Below are 22,644 nucleotides of genomic sequence, written 5' to 3'. Positions count from 1 at the left end.
GTGATATTGTGATATTTGTCTCTCTGTCAGACTTCACTTAGTATGATAATCTCTTGGTCCATCCATGTTGTTGGAATGGCATTAGTTCATTCTTTTTTGTGACTGAGTAATATTCCATTGTATGTATGTACCACATCTTCTTTATCTATTCCTCTGTTGATGAATATTTAGGTTGCTTCCATGTCTTGGCTATTGTAAATAGTGCTGTAGTGAACATAGCGGTGTGTGTATTTTTTCAAATTGTATTCTTTTCCAGGTAGATGCCCAGGAGTGAAATTGTTGGATCATATGATAGTTCTATTTTTAGTTTTTTAAGGAGTCTCCACACTGTCCTCCATAGTGGTTGAACCAATTTACATCCTTTTTCTCCACACCCTCTCCAGCATTTATTTGCAGACTTGTTAATAATGGCCATTTTGACTGGTGTGAGGTGATAACTCATTATAGTTTTGATTTGCATTTCTCTAATAATTAGTGATGTTGAGCATATTTTCATGTGTTTTTTGGCCAACTGTATGTCTTCTTTGGAGAAATGTCTATTTAGATCTTCAAACCAATTTTTAATTGTATTTTTTGTTTTTTTGATATAAAGCTGTATGAGATGTTTATGTATTTTGGAGATTAATCTCTTACTGGTCATTTCATTTGCAAATACTTTATCCCATTCTATGAGGTGTCTTTTGGGTTTTGTTTATGGTTTCCTTTGTTGTGCAAAAGCTTTTAAGTTTAATTAGGTCCCATTTGCTTATTTTTCTTTTTCTTTTCAATGCTCTAGGAAGAGGAGCAAAAAAGATATTGCGTGGTTTATGCCAGAGTGTTTCGAGTACAATTTTCTCTAGGAGTTTTATAGTATCTATCCAGTCTTATATTTAGGTCTTTTATCCATTTTGTGGATGGTATTAGAGAGTGTTCTAATTTCATTCTTTTAAACATACCTGTCCATTTTTCCCAACACCACTCTTTGAAGAAACTATTTTCTCCATTGTGTGTTCTTGCTTCCTTTGTCCTAGATTAGCAGCATGTTGATTTAAAATACCCTTAATATTAGGAGTTCCAATTTTGGCCCAACAGAAACAAACCCAACTAGTGTCCATGAGGATGCAGGTTTGATCCCTGGCTTCCCTCAGTGGGTCAAGGATGTGGCATTTCTGTGAGCTGTGGTGTAGTTTGCAGATGTGGCTCAGATCCTGCATTGCTGTGGCACAGGCTGGCAGCTACAGCTCCTATTTGACCCCTAGCTGGGGAACTTCCATATTCCAGGGCTGTGACCCTCACAGGCAAAATAAATAAATAAATAAACAAACACCCTTAATCTTTGAGTGAATTTAGAATGATTTCAAATTCCATTGGGAATTTCTTTAACATTGTTTCATAATTCTACAAAAAAAAGTAAATTTGGATTTTCTAAAATACATCTATAGAACAATTACACTCACTGCTTGTATAAAACTTAAAAAAAAATTTACCACATTTTCATAAGCCAAAACGTAATAATCCCAAATTCTAAGAATAGCATTTAGCTCATAGATATCTGTGAATAATCACATGTGAGTGGATAAATATTCAAATTCTATGATCTGAAGTATTCATAAATCCTAGTAATGTATATTTACATTACATGGAGATAAAGATAGATTATTCATGACATGAAGGTAGGGGGCATGAGGAGGAAGGAAAATTCCAACAAAACTGAGTTGAAACATAAGACTCGATTTACTTTTTAAGGTGATTGGTAAGACGTTGATTTTGAGAAAATATTTTTCCGGGAAGAGTCAAATAATGAAAATTTAAGAATAGCTTTCTAGAAATGTCCAGAATCACAGGGACAGATTTCAAATTTTTATGACTTGAAGCTAAAGACAATAGCTTAATTATTTTAATTTTTATTTCCCCAATATGATTTTTTTCTACTGTGTGGCATAGTGACCCATTTACACATACATGTATATATTCTATTTTATCACATTGTCATGTTCCATCATAAGTGACTAGACAGAGTTCCCAGTGCTACATAGTAGGATCTCATTGCTTATCCATTCCATAGGCATAGTTTGCATCTACTAACCCCAAGTTCCCAATCTATCCCACTCCCTCCCCTTCCCCTTTGACAACCACAAGTCTATTCTCCAAGTCCGTGATTTCCTTTTCTGTGGAAGGGTTCATTTGTGCCATATATTAGATTCCATATATAAATGATATCATATGGTATTTGTTTCTCTTTCTGACTTACTTCACTCAGTATGAGAGTCTCTAGTTCCATCCATGATGCTACAAATGGCATTATTTTGTTCTTTTTTTATGGCAGAGTAGTATTGCATTGTGTATGTATACCACATCTTCCTAATCCAATCATCTGTTAATGGACATTTGGGTTGTTTCCATGTCTTGTCTGTTGTAAATAGAGCTGCAGTGAACATGCGGGAACATGTGTCTTTTTTAAGGAAAGTTTTGTCCAGATATAAATGCCCAAGAGTGGGATTGCTGGGTCATATGGTAGTTCTATGTATAGATTTCTAAAGTATCTCCATACTGATCTCCATGGTGGTTGTACCAGCTTACATTCCCACCAACAGTTCAGGAGGGTTCCCTTTTCTCCACACCCCCTCCAGCATTTGTTGTTTGTGGCCATTCTGACTGGTGTGAGGTGGTATCTCATGGCAGTTTTGATTTGCATTTCTCTAATAATCAGGGATGTTGAGCATTTTTTCATGTGCTTGCTGGCCATCTGTACATCTTCCTTGGAAAAATGTCTATTCAGGTCTTTTGCCCATTTTTCAGTTGGGTTGTTGCCTTTTTTGCTGTTGAGTTGTATAAGTTGCTTGCATATTTTAGAGATTAAGCTCTTGTCAGTTGCATCATTTCAAAGTACTTTCTGGAGTTCCTGTCGTGGCGCAGTGGTTAACGAATCTGACTAGGAACCATGAGGTTGCGGGTTCGGTCCCTGCCCTTGCTCAGTGGGTTAATGATCCGGCGTTGCCGTGAGCTGTGGTGTAGATTGCAGATGCAGCTCAGATCCCGCGTTGCTGTGGCTCTGGTGTAGGCCGGTGGCTACAGCTCCGATTCGACCCCTAGCCTGGGAACCTCCATATGCCTCAGGAGAGGCCTGAAGAAATAGCGAAAAGACAAAAAAAAAAAAAAAAAAAAAAGAAAGAAATATTTTCTCCCATTCCATAAGTTGTCTTTTTGGTGTCTTTTTGGTTTCCTTTGCTGTGCAAAAGCTTGTTAGCTTGATTAGGTCGCATTGGTTTATTTTTGCTTTTTTTTCTGTTGCTCTGGGAGACTGACCTGAGAAAACATTTGTAAGGTTGATGTCAGAGGATGTTTAGCCTCTGTTCTCTTCCAGGAGTTTGATGGTGTCTTGTCTTATGTTTAAGTCTTTAAGCCATTTTGAGTTTATTTTCATGTATGGTGTGAGGGTGTGTTCTGGTTTCATTGCTTTTCATGCTGCTGTCCAGGTTGCCCAGCAATACTTGCTGAAAAGACTGTCTTTTCCCCATTTTATGTTCTTGCCTCCTTTGTCAAAAATAATTGACCATAGTTTTCTGGGTTTATTTCTGGGTTCTCTATTCTGTTCCATTGGTCTATTTTTGTACCAGTGCCACATTGTCTTGATCACTGTGGCTTTGTGATATTGCCTGAAGTCTGGGAGAGTTATGCCTCCTGCTTGGTTTTTGTTCCTCAGAATTTCTTTGGCAATTCTGGGTCTCCTGTGGTTCCATATAAATTTTTGAATTGTTTGTTCTAGTTCTGTGAAAAATGTCATGGGTAATTTGACAGGGATGGCATTGAATCTGTAGATTGCTTTGGGTAGTATGGCCATTTTTACAATATTAATTTTTCGAACCCAGGAGCATGGACTAGCTTTCCATTTCTTTACGTCTTCTTTAATTTCCTCGATTAATGTTTTATAGTTCTCAGCATATACATCCTTTACCTCCTTGGTCAGGTGTATTCCCAGGCATTTGATTTTTGGGGTGCAATTTTAAAAGGTATTGTATTTTGTATTCCTTTTCTAATATTTCATTGTTAGTATATAGAAATGCGACTGATTTCTGAATGTTAATCTTATATCCTGCTACTTTGCTGAATTTGTTGATCAGTTCAAGTAGTTTTGGGGTGAGTCCTTAGGGTTTTCTATATATAGTATCACGTCATTTGCATACAGTGGCTGTTTTACCTCTTCTCTTCCTATTTGAAAGCCGTTTCTTTCTTTTGTTTGTGTGATTGCAGTGGCTAGGACTTCCAGTACTATGTTTCAAAACAGTGGTGAGAGTGGACATCCTTGTCTTGTTCCAGAATTAGTGGGAAGGCTTTCAGCTTTTCTCCATTGAGTATTATATTTGCTGTGGGTTTATCATAAATGGCTTTGATTATGTTAAGGTATGTTCCCTCTATAACCACATTGGTAAGAGTTTTTATCATGAATGCATATTGGACTTTGTCAAATGCTTTCTCTGCCTCTATTGAGATGATCAGTGGTTTTTGACTTTTCTTTTGTTAATGTGTTGTATGGCGTTGATTGATTTGCATATGTTGAACCATCCTTGTGAACCTGGGATGAATCCCACCTGGTCATGTTGTATGATCTTTTTTATATGTTGTTGGATTTAGTTGCCTAAATTTTGTTGAGAATTTTTGTGTCTATATTCATCAAAGATATTGGCCTACAGTTTTCTTTTTTGGGGGTATCTTTGTCTGATATCTTTGTCTGGTATTGGAATTAGCATGATGATGGCATCATAGAATGTCTTTGGGAGTGTTCCTTCTTCTTCAGCCTTTTGAAAATTTTAAGGAGGTTGGGTATAAGTTCCTCTTTGTATGTTTGGTAAAATTCGCCTGTGAAGCCATCTGGTCCTGGACTTTTATTTGTATGGAGTGTTTTTATGACATATTCAATTTCATTCCTAGTGATTAGTCTGTTTAGTTTATCTATTTCTTCTTGATTCAGTTTTGGCAGACTAGAAGTCTCTAGAAAGTTTTCCATTTCTTCTAGGTTGTCAAATTTGTTAGTATACAATTGTTCAAAGTATTCTCTCATGCTTTTTTGTGTTTATGTAGTATCCATTGTGAATTCTCCCTTTTCATTTCATATTTTGTATAAAAAAAAGAATCAAGGAAAAGAAAAGAAAAAAGTAGAGAAAAATTCCCAGAATCATGGTCTCTCAGATATATACACACTGGTATAATTACTACATGAAAATGACAATGTAGTTAAATTTGAACAAATTTATTCCTTAGTTTCAAACATCTGAATATTTAAAAATTAGAATATTTCATTTCTTGCTATGATAGAGTAGAACCGACTATAGTGATAGGAATTTTCAATATATCTAAAGGACATTTGAATGTGATACTCTTGAATGTACTTCTGAATATATGTTCCTATGACATGCATAGAATCAGCCTTCCTTTTCATACTCTGATTCTCAATCACATTTATCCTAAATCTAGGACAGTTTCACCTTTCTTGTGGACCATGAGAAAGTATAGAGAAGTACTCCTACGTTTATATGTATTACCTTCTATTTTGCCTAGAAGAGGAACCAAGAGTTTTATTAGTTCCCCTAAAATATTTTATGCTCTAGATGAAAATATTCCTCTTATCCCAGAAACTGAGATTTGGAGCTAATTACAGAGGCACACTGATAGAAATAACCTTCATATTAAGTTGGAGGTACTGGCAGACAGAGCTAAGTCACATTCTATCAAGTGAAATTGTTTTTCTTCTTCCCTCAAACTGTTATTTAAGTGTTGTATTTTTTCTTGCTATTCAGGTACTTGTTTGTCTCCTCAAATAGATGGAAGGTGTTTTGATATCAGCATTGACTTTGTACTTCTTTCCATCTGCCCCTGTGCCTTGCACAGGAGTCTCAATCACAGGCTGATAACTGAAATCTGAATTCCCAAGGCATCATTTCCCAAATTCAACCACCTTCATTGTTTTTGCCACATTTTAGTGACACTTATTTTTACTTTACTTAAGTTATTTTTTTTACTTAATATTTTTTTACTTAATATTTTTTCTAAAGCCAATGTCTTTTATGTGGAATTTTTAAATAAACCTTTAAAAAGTAATTAAATCTGGAAAATCAGTTTCACTTTTCATAACAGAAGAAAACTGCAAAGTAAATACAATGAAGCCAGAACAATGATACATTTTAATTTATATTATTGTGTATCAGAGGTGCTAAGCTTATCGTTGCTCTTCTTAGAAAATAGGTTAGCATTGGAAAGCGTGGTTAAAGACAAATTACAAATAAACTGAGATTTTGTCTTTCATATTGACTGGATGAGGTGAAATAAAATTAAAAAGGAAAAGCTTTCTAATTATGTATTTCAGTGTCTTATAATGCTATGTTTATGTGACACTTAAAATTGTCTTGGGTACTAGGGGCAGGTGTCCCAGACTTTGGGATATACTGATATAAAATGATCTTAACAGGACGAAGGATCACAATTGTGGATGATGCTAATTTGACTTTCCAGTATACTTTGAAACATTTGAGTAAGGCATGTATTTGACTTGGCTTGAGAGCAGTTACCAAAGTGCTCTTTCCTGAAATAGAAAGTCCAGGTAGCTCTCTCACGATCTCTTGCAGTAACTCTTTGGCAGCTGCACCTTGGAATTAGCTGAATACCATGTCTTGGTCTCATCCTAGACCAATTAAATGAGTGCCCCTTTTTTTTTTTCTTTTTTTTCTTTTTGGGTTGCACCCACAGCATATGGGAGTTCCCAGGCTAGGGGTCAAATCAGAGCTGCAACTGCCAGCCTACACCACAGCTCACAGCAACACCAGATCCTTAACCCACTGAGCGAGGCCAGGGATCAAACCCTCATCCTCATGGATACTACTCAAGATTCATTACTGCTGAGCCACACCAGGAACTCCTAAGTTAGTGTCTTAAGAGGTAAGAGTTTAGCACTGGTATTTTTTTAAAGTCCTCTAGATAATTTTAACATGCAGTCAGGGTTAGAACAACTGGTTTGTATCCAGTATCACACATTCAGTGTGTGCTGGACATTTTCCTCCTTAATGAATCACAGTCATCAAATAAATGAAGAAATTCAAAGTATTTCCTTCTTGGAATATTTCTTGACCATAAATTATATTCTTCTCTGACATCAGCTTTATGGTTTGCATATCTTCGGTCGCTAAAATTGGTCTTAGATGTCAGTAGTCAGAAAATAGGAAGAAATGCAAACTTCAGGTGTGTGTCTAGAGTGAAGGAGAGTGGCCTCCAAAGTTGCGTTGATCTAGTTTGTCACCATGTTTGTCATAGTCCAATAACAACACAAGCATAATGCCAAAGTTCTGCCGCCTTACAGAAAAAAAAAAAAATACTGCATGACCCCAACAATCCTTAAGTCCCCACTTGAGGTTACTGCTTTTTAAAAATTCTGCATTGGTGTATATTGTGCAAGATGAGTTGCCTCGGTTTCCCCAAGAAAAGACGAGTTTTGAAGCCATGGCTTCCTATCTTTGGCTAAATGTAAACAAGGAGAAATTGAGTGTTTCTTTTCCTCCTTGAGTATTTTTCATTTCAGTAATTGTATTCTTCATCTGTCTGGTTGTTCTTTATATGTTCTCTTTGTTAAAAACTTCTAATTTCTCTGATTTTTTATTTTCCTCCTGAATTCTTTCATCATCTTTATAATCATTACTCTGAACTCTTTCTCAGGTAGATTGCCCATCTCCAACTCACTTAGTTGTTCTGTGGTTTTATCTTGTTCCTTCGTCTGGAGTATGTTACTCTGCAGCTTCATTTTGTCTAAGCTGCTGTTTGTATTTTCAAGTACATAGTAGGTTAGTTACATTTCCTGACCTTGGAGGAGTGGACCCCTGTAGGAGGCATCCCCTGTGTCCCAGTAACACACTCCCCTCAAATCACCCAAGCCATATGCTCTGGGGAACCACCCTAAGAGGGCTGCTTGCATCCTTCTGCTGTGGTGGTGGACTAAGTGGGTGGTCTAGTGGACTTGGTTGGTTCCTAGTCTGGTTGGTTGCCAAGCCCTGTCTTGTGTGGATGCTGCTGGCTGATGTTTAGTGGGGTCTGATCATCAGGCAGTGGGTTGCAGAACCCTAGTGGGCTTCAAGGCTAGTGCCGGTTCACAGTTGTGCAGACTCAGGGTCCAAAAGACTCTGGGCTGTTGTCCCTTCCCCCTCTTCCCCCACTGGTGGATGAAGCCAGATCCTTAGATTAATGCCAGACTCATGGCAGGCATAGCCAGGTTCTGGAATCCTTCTGGGACCTTTTAGAAAAGTAAACATCTAGAAGAGTTGATCTCTGTTTACATAGATGTAAATAAAGAAGCAAAGAGGGAAGGAGTTGTTAGTATCTTGTGACCAGTTAAACTATATCTGGGTTGAAGCAATTCCACAGAGGATATAAGGACAAACAGAAAGAATTTGAGTTTTTAAATACAGAGTTGAGAAGATGAATCAAAACACCATGAAGTTTATTCTACATTAGGCTTTAAAATTATTTATGCCAGTCCCTCCCACTTTACTTTGAACGTTCTGATACTTGCAATATACTTCATCTTAGCTAATAAAACCCCAAAGACACCTATTTGATATGAGTCACTGGTGACCAATAATAAACAGTTTGCATTTTATACATTAGAATATATACATCTGATAATTGACTCGGTCAACAGCTGTTAACGGAATTATCAAAACATGGAGGAAGTATGAGCTAAGGTAGTTATTTTATGTGGTACGATTCATACAGAGTCAATACTTAAGAATACTTACTTCCCCACTCTCTTCTACACATATATACACACCTGTGCATAGAGCACCCTTCCCAGCAGGCTCTTCATAGCTCTCTTATATGTTCTTACTGGAGGTATAGAATCCCACAGGCCCCTGAAGACCCTATATGAAAGAGCAACATGTACCCCAGTGCTCCCATTCACTCAACCACTATGTTTCTCAACAATTCCTGATCCTCCTGGACAGTACAGAGTGAAGTCTCCACCTCTAATGATCAGATTGTTTTTTCCCCCTAGGCCTTTATTTTCTTTTTATTCTGATTCTATTCCGATATGGATGGATTCTAATTCCCCTGTGTCCTCTGAGGATATATATTCACCTCCTATACCTGCTCTTAGCAAAGTCCTCCTTTTGCAGTGGCTGGAAGACATCCTTTGAAATGAGCTAGCTTATGCCTTACCCTTGCAGTGAGCATTGCTTTCCAAGCCTTGAGAGAGTTTAAGTGAGGTGGCCGATCACATCCATTAAGTTAAATTACGAGCTCTGCTTTCATTCCTCAGTGTGGGGAGATCAGATCATTTGTATCTATGGTGGCAAGCTTATGAAATTTGAACATTATTAACTTTGTGCTGAGGGTGCCATACTTTTATTGAACTCAGACATAAACTAATTTATCATCCTAAGGGAAAATGAACTTGAGCAACCATTTGTTTTGAATAATATTATTTTTTTGGTGAATGGACAGTAGCATATTCTTTGGCCCCAATTCCTTTTTCAAATCCTTGCTGTGTAATGGCTAAGCATTTTGGTTTTGGCAAACTAAAATGACTCTTAATAAATGTCATTGTTTTTCTGCATTTATAAAAATGGAGATTATTACAGGAATATCAGTGCTTTAAAGATTACCTGGGAGAATGTGTGTGAAGTCCTTAAAGTTATTCTTAGCACAGTGAATATTTAAGAGTAGCCATTGTTGGTATTTTTTTTTTTTAATCTTAGGAAAACTAGTTAATAAAAAAGGATTCTTTCTATACATTTTAATTATAAATTCTATGTCCTCATGGAATTTATAGTATACTAATGGAAACAGACAATAAGCAAATCTAGTAAACAGGCATTGTGACAAATGCTATAAAACAGTCAAGGAACTGGCTACACACAAAGTGTGTGGTGGGTGACAAAGTTGGATAAGACAGTAAGAGATGACCTTTATGAGAAGGTGGTTTTTGTCTTAAAAATGGAAAGGGAAGAAGGAATAAGTCATATAAGTTTGGGTAATGGAGAGAAGCAAAGATTGAAGGCAGAGAAAGAAAAGTATATATTCTGTGCTTATGATGCCAAGCACAAATGAAAAGAAAAATGTTTATTATTTCTCACCCATATGTTTGCTGCTATATCACCCTAGGAACATATAAAGGCTAGATTTTTCTTCCCATAGAACTTAGCACTTTATTGAATCTGTGGAAATCTGAAATATTTGAATTAAAATTTTAAATTGCATAAACTGCATGATTAATCTTCACACTGGCAAATATCCAAAATTTGTACCAGAATTCAAATATGTAAACTCTTCTATCTCATGAAGAATAAATTCTCAATGACATCTATTCAGTATTTCTTTTTAAAAGCAATTTTTTTCCCAAGTAACATTGATTTTTGTTCTGATTATAAACACAAACTCACTCCATGATTGTAATCATGCATAAATTCAAATCGTGCACAAAACCATAAAGATGAAAATAAATAATTTCATAAAAATTATTTTTAAAATTTCATAAAAATTAATAATCTAATTTACAACATAGAGATTGAGAGTCAGAAGAGATAAGTAAGAACCTGGGAATCTGGTTTTTTGTTTATTTGTTTTTTAAAGAGTCCACACCAACACATGCAAGCAAGCAAGAAAGCACCCCTGATTTAAATACTCTGTGACTGAGATTCTCATATTTTATATGCATATGAATCACCTGATGATCTTGTTAAAAATTCTGATTCAAGAGTGCAGGTGGGGTCCAGGGGTCTATATTTCTATAAATTTTCTAGGAGATTCTCATGCTGCTGGTCCAAGGCTCTTGGTCAAATGGCTTTTTAACAATTTTTCGAAAGTTTTCAAAGATGAAAACTTTGCAATATTTTTTAGCACTGTCTTTCTGAAATTATCACTCAGACTACAGAACTAGCATTTTCCATTACATGAATTAATTTAAAAGAGTAATATTAACTTTAGTCCTTTACCTTTATAAGATTATGTTTAGTCTGTAAAGGGCTCATGAAGGAGTAACCATTTCTAAAGACCATTATATTTAGATAGGTGCCTTTAGCTAGAAGTTGAAGTTTATGTTGGCTCTCAGCCCACTCAACTGTTAAGTCATTTTCTTGGATCATTATCAATCTGTTTCTGCCCTGACTTTCTTATGGAGTTCACATTTCTATGAAATGCCTTATCTAATGGTCAGATTCATTCCCTAGATCCTACACCTATAAGTGAGGAGGTCTTGGTGTAAAGAAACTTAGAGAAACACCCAATTTTGAATGAGAGAAGTTTTTTATTCTTAAAAAAAAATCTGGAAACAATCCCAGATTATTCCTCAACCCCATTAATTTAGACCTCAGCTGAGAACACTCTAGAGAATAGAAACTTCATTTATTTATAATGTAGGGGTTCATTATTTTTCTTCTTGGATAACATCTGTTTTTAGTTCATCTCAGCACTGTTAGATCAAAGCCTGGAAGCAGTTATCTGTAGACTGAGGTGGTAGTTATGAGGTTGGAGCTATTGTTAGCAATCTACCTTCAGGACTATGTGTCAATCACTGTGCTAAGTACCTAATAAGTATTATATTAATCTTGCATACAAGTGTGCTGTGAATACTAGTATTAACTCTATTTTAAAGATGCAAACTTTGTGAAACTTAGCAAGGTTAAATAACTCGCCCAAGGTCATAAAATAGTAAGTGAAACGGAAGATATCCAGAAGGCAAACCTGGTACTTTCTAACTCCCACGTGTATGCTTTTAATTTCTCTACTCTGTTTCCCCTCTTTGTGGCTAAGTAATCATTCTAAGTGTGTGACTAGGTGTGTCACACACTTTTATGGGAAACAATCTATTTGATTATTGTTTTGGCATCCAATAGATGATGACTCTAAGAGAATTACTGGTGCAATTCTGGAAAGTAATATTCCTTCGAAGACGTATCCCTTATCTTTTCACTTGATGTATTTTTCATCCTAGTCTGTCAAAAAACAGTAATAATGGTAATATGGAACCATCATCCTTGGATTATTTGTTAGTATGAGGACATCTATGAACAAGCATGCCAAATGATTTAATTTCTGTTTACTTTCTTTGAAGAAGTTTTAATAGGTTGCATTTGTTAGAGAGGAAGGGAAGTGGGGGCAGAGAGAGAGAAGAGAAAAAGAGGAGAAAAGGGGAGAAAGAAAGAAAGTGGGAGAGAAGAAAGAGGAAGGAAGAGCTTGAGGTGTTTTTGAAAAGGCATTTTTGCATAAACAAGTTAAACAGTGATGAAATTTCATTATGTGATATGCGGTGGGTCAAATACATTCTTTCCTCAATGAGTATTGGAGGAATTTGAAAATTTCTTTGTCAGAGAAGTTAACTCGTTTTTTTCTTTTTTTTTTTTTTTAATTCTTAAACTAGTAAGATTTAGGTCATAGGATTAGAACTCTATAATGCAGAGTTCATCAGTGCTCTAGATAAATGATGAATTGAGGCTTAAGAGGAATTTTCCTAGCAGAGAACTAGTCTCCGCCTGCACTGAAGTATTTCTCACTGAGAGATAGTTGAAGTTTTGTCCAGACCATCATACATACCCTCCATAGATACTTTATGAAATGCCTTTTTTTTAAGTTCTTATGCTATCTGAAGTGCAAGATGTAAGACTGGCTATGTTAGATTTTATGCCAGTATGGACTGAAATTTCATGTCTCCTATTCATAAAGATTTAAAGGAATAAAAAGATTACTTACTTATGAAGTCCATCTGTGCCAGAGATTGCTTTTAAAACTTCATCTATCATCCTCATTCTCAAACTAGATAAATCACATAATCAGCTTTCTTCTACAACATTTGGTCATCTATCTATTTATCTACATCTGTATATATATATGTAACTTTCTTGATGAATGAGTGTAATTGAAGAAAGGTGATAAATATGGTTTGAGAACATGATATATATTCAGAGAATCTGGCAATGATTTGATTACTGAAAAGATTCATTCTTACCGTACCTTTAAGAAAATAAACTGGAGATGAGAATGAGAAACTTTATATGTGAAGTTTGTACTTTTTATTTCACTGCATACTGCAAAAGTAACCGGTATTTACTGAGTAATGATAAAAATGAAAATGGCAGCTTTTGTAAGACTTAGCATTGCCGCTAGATCTGGAAAATATATCATTTTCATGTGTATAAGAAGGGGGAGGGGTTGGAATTTGGGGCAAGGGAGAGGCAAACTAGGAATTTCAATATCCTTCCAGGATCAGCCTTAGCTTCTGGTCCAGTTGTGGGGTTTTCTGACAGGTTTTGGACTAGAAAACTGAATAACAGAATATTTTATGTTGCTTTCTGATCACTGAGAATAGATAATTTCACTTTCTTTGATTGTAGTATATTTACTATTAGGATGAATTTCTAGTTTAGGAACTTTTTGCTATGATAAACAGTGGTATAACATCTACAACTACATCTTTCTTCATAGTACCAGCTTCTTAACAATCAAAGATAAATGAACCGCCCTGGCTTTCAGTGCATGTGAGGGGAAAAATACAATACACATACACACACCCTGGAGGAAGAAAAGGAAGTGAGACTGAGCTCTCCTTACTAGTTCAACTGAGGGGGGGAGAGGCTTGCCTGGCGGTTTGTGGGAGTGAATCTAATTATCAGTCTCTTGCTTTCATTAATAGGTTGGAGCAAGTTAACTTCTCAAAGGAGGAGGAGGTAGACATTATGTCTGAACTCCTATACTAGATTATGATCATTTAAGCATGCTTTCACCAAAAAAAAATTTTTTTTAAAGTCCTTTAGAAAGATAGGCATGTGGATAGGAAGAGTGTCAGTACAGAAAGGCAAAAATAACTGGTAAAACATGGTATACTTATAGATGGGGAGACAGAGCATTCTGGAAAACTGAAGAGTATGGTTTAATAGATTTTACTCTACATCTGTGAAGTTTGATTACCTTACTAATCCTCAGCTGAGAATCTTCACTGCAATCCATTGTACTGCATTCTTGCAATCTTATTTCATTTTTCCTTTTCCACTAGGGGTCTGTGAGTGAAAGTGAACTTGGAAGGCATCTATATGTTTCTTGACCAATATTTTTATTTTCTTAGCCTCACTAGCCAAAAATCTGATGATGACTATGAAGATTATGCTTCTAACAAAACATGGGTCTTGACTCCAAAAGTTCCGGAGGGTGATGTCACTGTTATCTTAAACAACCTTCTGGAAGGTTATGACAATAAACTTCGACCTGATATAGGAGGTATGTTAAAACCTTTTGTAATGTGACCTAGATAGAAACAAACATGCTCAGAACATTAGAAGAAAACATCACATTTCAATAACCAGAAGGATGTAAGTGAGACTTATATTGTATGTTGTAAAAATAAAGAATGTAAAAAATAGCATTCAGGTCTGAGGGTTGATGGAATATGGGTAAGTCCAAAATGAAAAAAGATGATGTTCAAGTCAGCTTGAGAGATAGAAATTTAAATTTTCATAGATATCTCTGACAAAGACTATAGGGAGAAAGTGACAGCTTCTGTATGAAATAACCAAGAATAAATACTTAAATCATGGTTTTTGGTACATAAAGAAAGGACATACTGATACCTATAGCTGTGTAACAGCAACCACAAAATCTGAGTCATATATAGTAATAAGCATTTATTTGGCATTTTGCTGGAGGTGGTATAATCTAAGTTCAACCTGGGTTAGGGCCGCTCTTTTAGGAAAGTTCTACTCTCATTGCACTCCTGGGACCAGCTGACTAGCTAGGAATATCCTTCTCCTAATTCACATGATGATAGCAAACAGCAAGAGAGAAAATAGAGGCTCATAAGGCTTAATGTTGGAATTAGAACTAGCACATTCACTTGCATCCATATATTATAGCCAAGTCAAGTCAAATGGCTAAGCACAAAGTTCCAAGGCAGAGAAGTAGCCTAACTGATATGAAGGCAAGGGTATGGATGCAAGGAGTGGTGAAGTAGCCAGTCCACAGAGGATTAGAGCATGACACCTGATGGAAGATGGATAAAGATGAGAGAAATGTACTTGTTGAATTGAAGCCCAGAATCATGAATCCTTGTTCATTAAATGTTAAATGAAAATGGAGCACATTCATTAGGTCATGGATGTTGTACTACATGATTTTTAATATCCGTCCTTTTTGACAAATAGGTGTGTATTGGGTTTCCATATGGTTTCCTCATATTATTTGATGACTCACAGAATTCATTAAATCATTGAGGAAGATTGATTTTGTGTTGGCCAGTGATGGATAAAGTCATAAAAGGAACCAACAGGGAGAAATGTTTCAAACACAACTCATAATACTTGTTGCTTTTTATGTCTACTTCAGGTTTCTAATGCATTTTCTAGGTCACTAAATAGTTATTTTTTTCTATATAGGCTAAGTCAGATTACAATTCCCACATAGATTCTAGAGCTTGAAGGAAAAAATAATAAAATTCAGGATATCTGAGAGAGATGTAGAAAATCTGAGCAGTTTTTTCATATTTATTCATTTTTATATAGCCTTAAAATATAATCATTTTCAAAATTCTGCTATGCTTGGTTATTGCATCTAAGTGCTTAAAAGGAGAAGTACTTTGAAAACAAATAGTATTTAAATGTAGCAAATTAGTCACTAGCATCAAATTAGTTGTGAATAAATCACTTCTAATGTAGTAAAATCTCTTTAGAATAAGGACTAAAACATTAAAACATTGTGCTTCTTCATATGCATATGTTTATATGTTTTTCTTCACAGTGAAACCAACATTAATTCACACAGACATGTATGTGAATAGCATTGGTCCTGTGAACGCTATCAATATGGTAAGTTTCTAATTTTTTGTCTATTTTATTAACAGAGAAGAAATGTGGTAATGTGAAACTAGCAAGAATATCCCATAAAAAAATGAAAGAGGGTATATTTTAGATCCTTTTTTCTCTGTTATAATTATTTTTTATGATTTATCATAATAATTAAATAGGATCCTTTGTATAAAATATTGTTCTATACATATGTGTTTTTAAATGTAATCTTAAAATTCAGCAGTCATTGCTTATTTAGTAGGTACTGCTTACTGCAAAATAAAAAGTAGGGCTTGATTACTTTTTAGAATATTGATGGTATGGAGAGGTCATAGTTTGCTTCAAATCAGAATTGCTACTCAGAGCAAATGGTGTTATTAGATGTAACAATAAATGTAACTTTGTTCTTTTATAAAGCTTTCTATCCAAATTTGAAATAATAAATTAGATTGGAGGGAGTTCTCTGATGGCCTAGCGGGTTGAGGCTCCTGCGTTCTCACCGCTGTGGCTCTGGTTGCTGCTGTGCGGCGTAGGTTCAATCCCTGGCCCAGGAATTCCCACATACTGCCTGTGTGGCAAAAAAGAAAAAAAAAATACAAAAAAAACCAAGAGATAACCTGAAATAAACGTTGCAACTCTCATTTAAAAAAAAAAAAAAAGAAATTAGATTGGAGCTTAAATAGAGTAGAATGGAACATACTATGGTGTAGCATAGCATAGCATAACGTAACGACACTAAAACTTTAAAATAGTGTTTACCAAGCAAGCAGTCAGGACACTCTGCTGAATCAGAAAGAGAGAGATGAAGAACTTACATTGCTTTCAACTGAAATGATTAAAAAAAAAAAAAAAAAAACACAGCACCTGCATATTCCATGCAAGCAAGTTTGCCTGCGTAACCATTAAACAAATGCCAACATGTTTCTTCTTTGCTGTTAAAATTCTCAGAATATTGTAATGAAAATGGAGCACATTCATTAGGTCATGGATGTGATATTACATGATTTTTAATATCTGTCCTTTTTGACAAATAGGTGTGTATTGGGTTTGTACTTATGTGTATTTGTACTGATACAAATTGTAAATATCTAAGAAGAATCAGCCACATATGCAGTTTATTTAGACGTAGAATTTTTAATTTCAGGAGTTCTAGTGCCCAGAACTTCTCTCTCAGGATAATAGTTTATGAAATGCTGGTTAAAAGAATTCTAAAACTGTGTGTGTGTGTGTTTGCCAAGATGTAGATCAGAAATGATTGAGTTAATCTATTGGCACATCATTGCTTAGTTGACAAAGAATTTCACAGAATGGGTTCCTCTCTTGTTACTTATGGACTGCAAATATGGAATTAAATAGTAAACAAAGTGGTATGACTTATGTCAGTGGAATTGGAGCCAATTCCACTGAGATATACAGGCAGGAGGTACAAGGACTTAATCCAGAACAATGCACATGAGGCAAAAGAAGATTCTTGTCTGATCCTGACAGACTGCATTTCTTGGGCAAAATCATAAGTGGGTGTAGATTGTAGGAAATTGACTAAGCTATGCGGATGCCTCCCATCCCCCAATTGTCCTACTTTCAGAACACTGGGGATCATGTTTTAAGAACACTGAGGGTTGTTTTCCTTTATTTTCTCATCCATAATCATGATTAAATTTGAGTTATAAAGTAATGTTAAATAATATTTAAATATGATAACCAAATTAGATCTTGGGTGATACGACTCAAGGTCTAATTCATATCACACTATCTTTTCTTTGACTAAAGTCAATCATTTGCCACTTTAGTGATATATACATATGTGAGAGTAATCATTACAGCCATTTGTTATCCTAGAACTATGTGAATATCTTTGTGATAAAGACTAGCACTGTAGTAAAGATTATCTTTTATTTTGGTTTTTTGTCTTTTGTATTTTTAGGACTTCACCCACGGTATATGGAGGGTCCCAGGCTAGGGGTCCAATCCGAGTTGTAGCTGCCAGCCTACACCACAACCACAGCAATGCAGGATCTGAGCCATGTCTGTGACCTACACTGCAACTCACGGCAATGCTGGATCCTTAACCCACTAAGCGAGGCCAGGGATCGAACCCACAACCTCATGGTTCCTAGTCGGATTCATTAACCACTGAGCCATGATGGGAACTCCCTGAATATCTTTTAACTGGTTCATTTCTTCTTCTTTAGAAAAAAAAAAGAACAACAACTGCAATAGTAAAAATATAAAAATAGTTACCTGAGTTTTTGCTATCTGCCACACAGGGCACAATGTTCTTTCCTATCTTTACACTGCCTAACAGGATGGATTCCTTAGGATCCTCACTTTATTATGAGGCAACTGAGCCTCCAGCACATGCCAGTCTAGGACTATAATTTAGAGTATTCTGGTCATTTATAGCAGTGGTTCTGACCTGGGTGTTTAATTTCCTCAGGAGACAACTGGCAATGTCTGGAGATATTTTTAGTTGTCACAACTTGGAGGTGAGGTTTGTTGTTGATGCTACTGGGACCTAGTAGGTAGAGGCTACGAATGTGAGTAAACATCCTATATATACAAGTCAGCCCCCACAACAGAGAATTATCTGGCATAAAATAACGTCAGAAACTCTGCACTACGAAAACTGTTACAGCTCATCCATGAATTTGGCAAAGTCGCAGAATACAAAATTAATACACAGAAATTGACGGCATTTCTAATTTCTATACACTAACAATGAAAAAGCAGAAAGAGAAATTAGGAAAGCAATCCCATTTACCATCGCATCCAAAAGAATAAAATACCTAGGAGTAAACCTACCTAAAGAGACAAGAGACCTGTACTCTGAAAACTATAAGACACTGATGAAAGAAATCAAAGATGACACAAATAGATGGAAAGACATCCATGCCCTTGGATTGGAAGAGTCAATGTTATCAAAATGACTATGCTACCCAAGGTAATCTACAGATTCAATGCAATCTCTATCAAATGACCAAGGTCATTTTTTGCAGAACTCGATCAAAATATTTTCATGTTTGTTTGGAAGCACAAAAGACCCAGAATAGCCAAAGACATCCTGAAAAAGAAAAATGGAGCTGGAAGAATCAGGCGCCTGGACTTCAGACTATACTACAAAGCAACAATTATCAAAACTGCATGGTACTGGCACAAAGACAGAAATATAGATCAGTGGAACAGGATAGAAAGCCCAGAATTAAACCCATGCACCTACAGCCAACTCATCTATGACAAAGGAGGCAAGAATATACAATGGAGAAAGGACAGCTTGTTCAATAAGTGGTGCTGGGAAAACAGGACAGTCACATGGAAAAGAATGATGTTAGAACACTTCCTAACACCATACACAAAAATAAACTCCAAATCGATTAAAGACCTAGATATAAGACCAGACACTATGAAACTCTTAGAGGAAAACAAAGGCCAAACACTCTCTGACATAAACGACAGCAACATCTTCTCAGATCCACCTCTTAGAATATTGACAATAAAAACAAAAATAAACAAATGTGACCTAATCAAACTTCAAAGTTTCTGCACAGCAAAGGAAACCCTAAACAAAACAAAAAGACAACCCACAGAATGGGACAAAATCTTTGCAAGTGAATCTACTGACAAGGGATTAATCTCTCCAAAATTTATAAACACCTTCTGCAGCTCCATATCAAAAAAACAAACTCCATAAAAAATATGGGCAGAAGATCTAAACAGACAGTTCTCCAAAGAAGACATACAGATGGCCAAAAAACACATGGAAAGATGTTCAGCATCACTCATTATTAGAGAAATGCAAGTCAAAACCACTCTGAGGTGCCACCTTACACCAGCCAGAATGGCCATCATCAAAAAGCCTACAAACAATAAGTGCTAGAGATGGTGTGGAGAAAAAGGAACCCTAGTACACTGTTGGTGGGATTGTAAATTGGTGCAACCACTGTGGAAAACAGTGTAGAGATTCCTCAGAAAACTATAAATAGAACTACCATTTGATCCAGCAGTCCCACTCCTGGGCATCCATCCAGAGAAAACCACGACTTGCAAAGACACATGTATTCCAATGTTCACTGCAGCACTATTTGCAATAGCCAAGACATGGAAACAATCTAAATGTCCATCAACAGAGGAGTGGATCAAGAAGAGTTGGTACATATACACAATGGAATATTACTCAGCCATTGAAAGGAACAAAATACCAGCATTTTTAGCAACATGGATGGACCTAGAAATGATCATGCTAAGTGAAGTCAGCCATACAATGAGACACCAACATCCAATGCTTTCACTGACATGTGGAATCTGAAAAAAGGACAGACTGAACTTCTTTGCAGAACAGATGCTGACTCACGGACATTGAAAAGCTTATGGTCTACAGAGGAGACAGTTTGGGGGATGGGAGGATGTGCTTGGGTTATGGGATGGAAATCCTGTGAAATTGGATTGTGATGATCATTATACAACTACAGATGTGATAAATTCATTTGAGTAATAAAAAAAAACCACCATAATATTTTTTAAAAAATGGCTTAAAGACTTAATGTAAGACACCATCAAACTCCTAGAAGAGAACATAGGCAAAACCTTCTCTGACATCAACCTTACAAATGTTTTCTCAGGTCTGTCTCCCAAGGCAACAGAAATAAAAGCAAAACTACGTGTTAAAAAAAAAAAGAAAGAAATTCTTCACTATGAATACCAAATGCAAACGACTGTGTCAGGGCTATAATCTTTTGCCAGAATTTGTTAGACGGGCCCATTTCTTCATAATATATTGACTTGTCTACAAAAGATGACTGAATCTCCCTAGCAAAGCTTTTGCTTTCTTTTGGACTATTCAAAGCCAAAGTAGCTTGGCTTTGCATTGTCAATGAGGATAATAAATATAAACAAATGCTGTGTAGTATAATCCTGCTATATTAAAGATGCTCTGTTTCATTGTTTCCTTTAAAACAGGAATATACAATTGATATATTTTTTGCCCAAACGTGGTATGACAGACGTCTGAAATTTAACAGCACCATTAAAGTCCTTCGATTGAATAGCAACATGGTGGGGAAAATCTGGATTCCAGACACTTTCTTCAGAAATTCAAAAAAGGCTGATGCACACTGGATCACCACTCCCAATAGGATGCTGAGGATTTGGAATGATGGCCGAGTGCTCTACACCTTAAGGTATTCTTTTGGAGATGTAAAGGAGTCATTGCTGGGATAAAACAAAGACCAACCATATTCTCTTAAAACAAAAAGAATGAAAGGTGTGAAGCCTATGTCAGGATTGGCATGTTTGATCGAAGTGGTTTGTGACACTACGAAATTAGTTTTTCTTCCTGTTATCACTGAGCCTTTTCAAAGGACGTACACATAGGTAAAACATCTCCTATGACTGATATGAGAACTCTGTGTTCTCACAGGGACATGAAATTTCCCTTGTCTTTGTAATACCTTCTGTTCTTGGCTTTTGTGTGTGTGTCCTGCTACTTTAAAATGTGGACACTAAAACACAGTCATTCATCCTTAGGAGTTGTGAGGCTTGGAAGTATTTCCATTTCCAAGGATAGAATTTTTGATGATGAAATGTCTTGTATATCCTTCTCTTTGAGCTACACAATGTCGATTAACTAGGATGAATTCCATCTCCCATCCCCCACTCACCACTTCAAGGGTAGCCTGTGTGACTAAAATTTTTTACTATTTGGAGAATAGATATTTGGGGGGAGGGATTTGAAGGAGGTATCATTTATTTTCTGAACAAATATAAGTAACATTTTAAAGATTTTCTACTTAATTTTTGCTATTATCTTAGCACTTCATAATTACATGCATTTGCAATATTTTTACATTGAAGTTTCTCATGGTGAGAGTTCGTTATTAAATCAGCGTAATAGATAAGTACATAGATTTAAGAATCAGACAGGTCTGGCTTTGATTATTCACTCTATATTATATTATCTCTATGTATTATGGTATTTTCTCCAGGGAGGAAACTCCAGAAAACATATTGAATACAAGACTTAGGGGCAGCTATTTGGTAGCAGGGGTCTGGGTGCTACACATATCTCCAAGTTTAATTTTTATAGTAAGAGATTGTTTGTTTTTACTCGTTTACATTTTGATTTAGAGGAATTAGGTGAGAATTGATGGAGATTATTGGCAAAGAAGGCATTACCACCCCGATATGTGCCCCTGCCCAAGAACTCCATGGTACTACACCTGAGCACTTACCCATCATTTTCTAAATTTCTACAAAATAGAATTAATGATTCTTACCTTACAGAGTTGTTATAATGCCTAAATGGGGTGATAAGTAAAGTTCTTAACATAAAGCCTAATTAAAAAGTAAGCACAATGGATATTTAAATTATGTATTTTCAGTAATAGACATGAATAATATGATTCTTCTATACCATAATACCCAGGAACTTGTAGCTTCAAAATAGTTCATGTTAGATGCACTTAGACATGTATTTTATGCCATATGTAATAATCAAGATATAAAACATACTACTTTAAATTGGATTGAAACTCTTTGTCATCAGTTGTATCAGTTACTAGGAAAAATAGCCACAGTTACAGAAGAAATTCATTGTATGTATTATATATTTTGATTTCATCATGTTTTTTTATTAAATTAGAGGTAAGGTAATAATTGGATTTAGAATCTAGTGGAAATCAAATTTGTCTAAGTAAGAGCTTATTCTAACTTTTGAAGTGTTAAGTAAAATCACACTATTTCAAGTACCTTTATTGTCCTCATAACAGCATAGTCATTTTTCCACTTCTGTTAGCTTGCAGAATCACTATACAATATTTAATTATGGAAGCCGCCTCAAAAATGTCACTCATGAGATTCATTCAAC

At 35.8% G+C, this 22,644-nt stretch overlaps 1 protein-coding gene across 3 annotated transcripts in view; it reads left to right on the top strand.

Annotated features, from left to right (window-relative positions):
* GABRG2 (gamma-aminobutyric acid type A receptor gamma2 subunit) overlaps positions 1-22,644 on the top strand; it is a 101,754-nt gene that overhangs the window by 15,555 nt on the left and 63,555 nt on the right. For all 3 annotated transcript variants that reach the window (XM_003359825.4, XM_003134087.4, XM_021076713.1), the window contains exons 2-4: positions 14,075-14,226; positions 15,739-15,806; positions 20,739-20,959. In XM_003359825.4, coding sequence (XP_003359873.1) covers positions 14,075-14,226; positions 15,739-15,806; positions 20,739-20,959 — 441 coding nt within the window. The remainder of the gene's footprint in view (positions 1-14,074; positions 14,227-15,738; positions 15,807-20,738; positions 20,960-22,644) is intronic.

The sequence above is a fragment of the Sus scrofa genome, chromosome 16 (assembly GCF_000003025.6).
Source record: "Sus scrofa isolate TJ Tabasco breed Duroc chromosome 16, Sscrofa11.1, whole genome shotgun sequence".
Taxonomy (NCBI): Eukaryota; Metazoa; Chordata; class Mammalia; order Artiodactyla; family Suidae; genus Sus; species Sus scrofa.
Note: the sequence above shows the minus strand (reverse complement) of the source record. Positions and strands in the feature narration are given on the sequence as shown.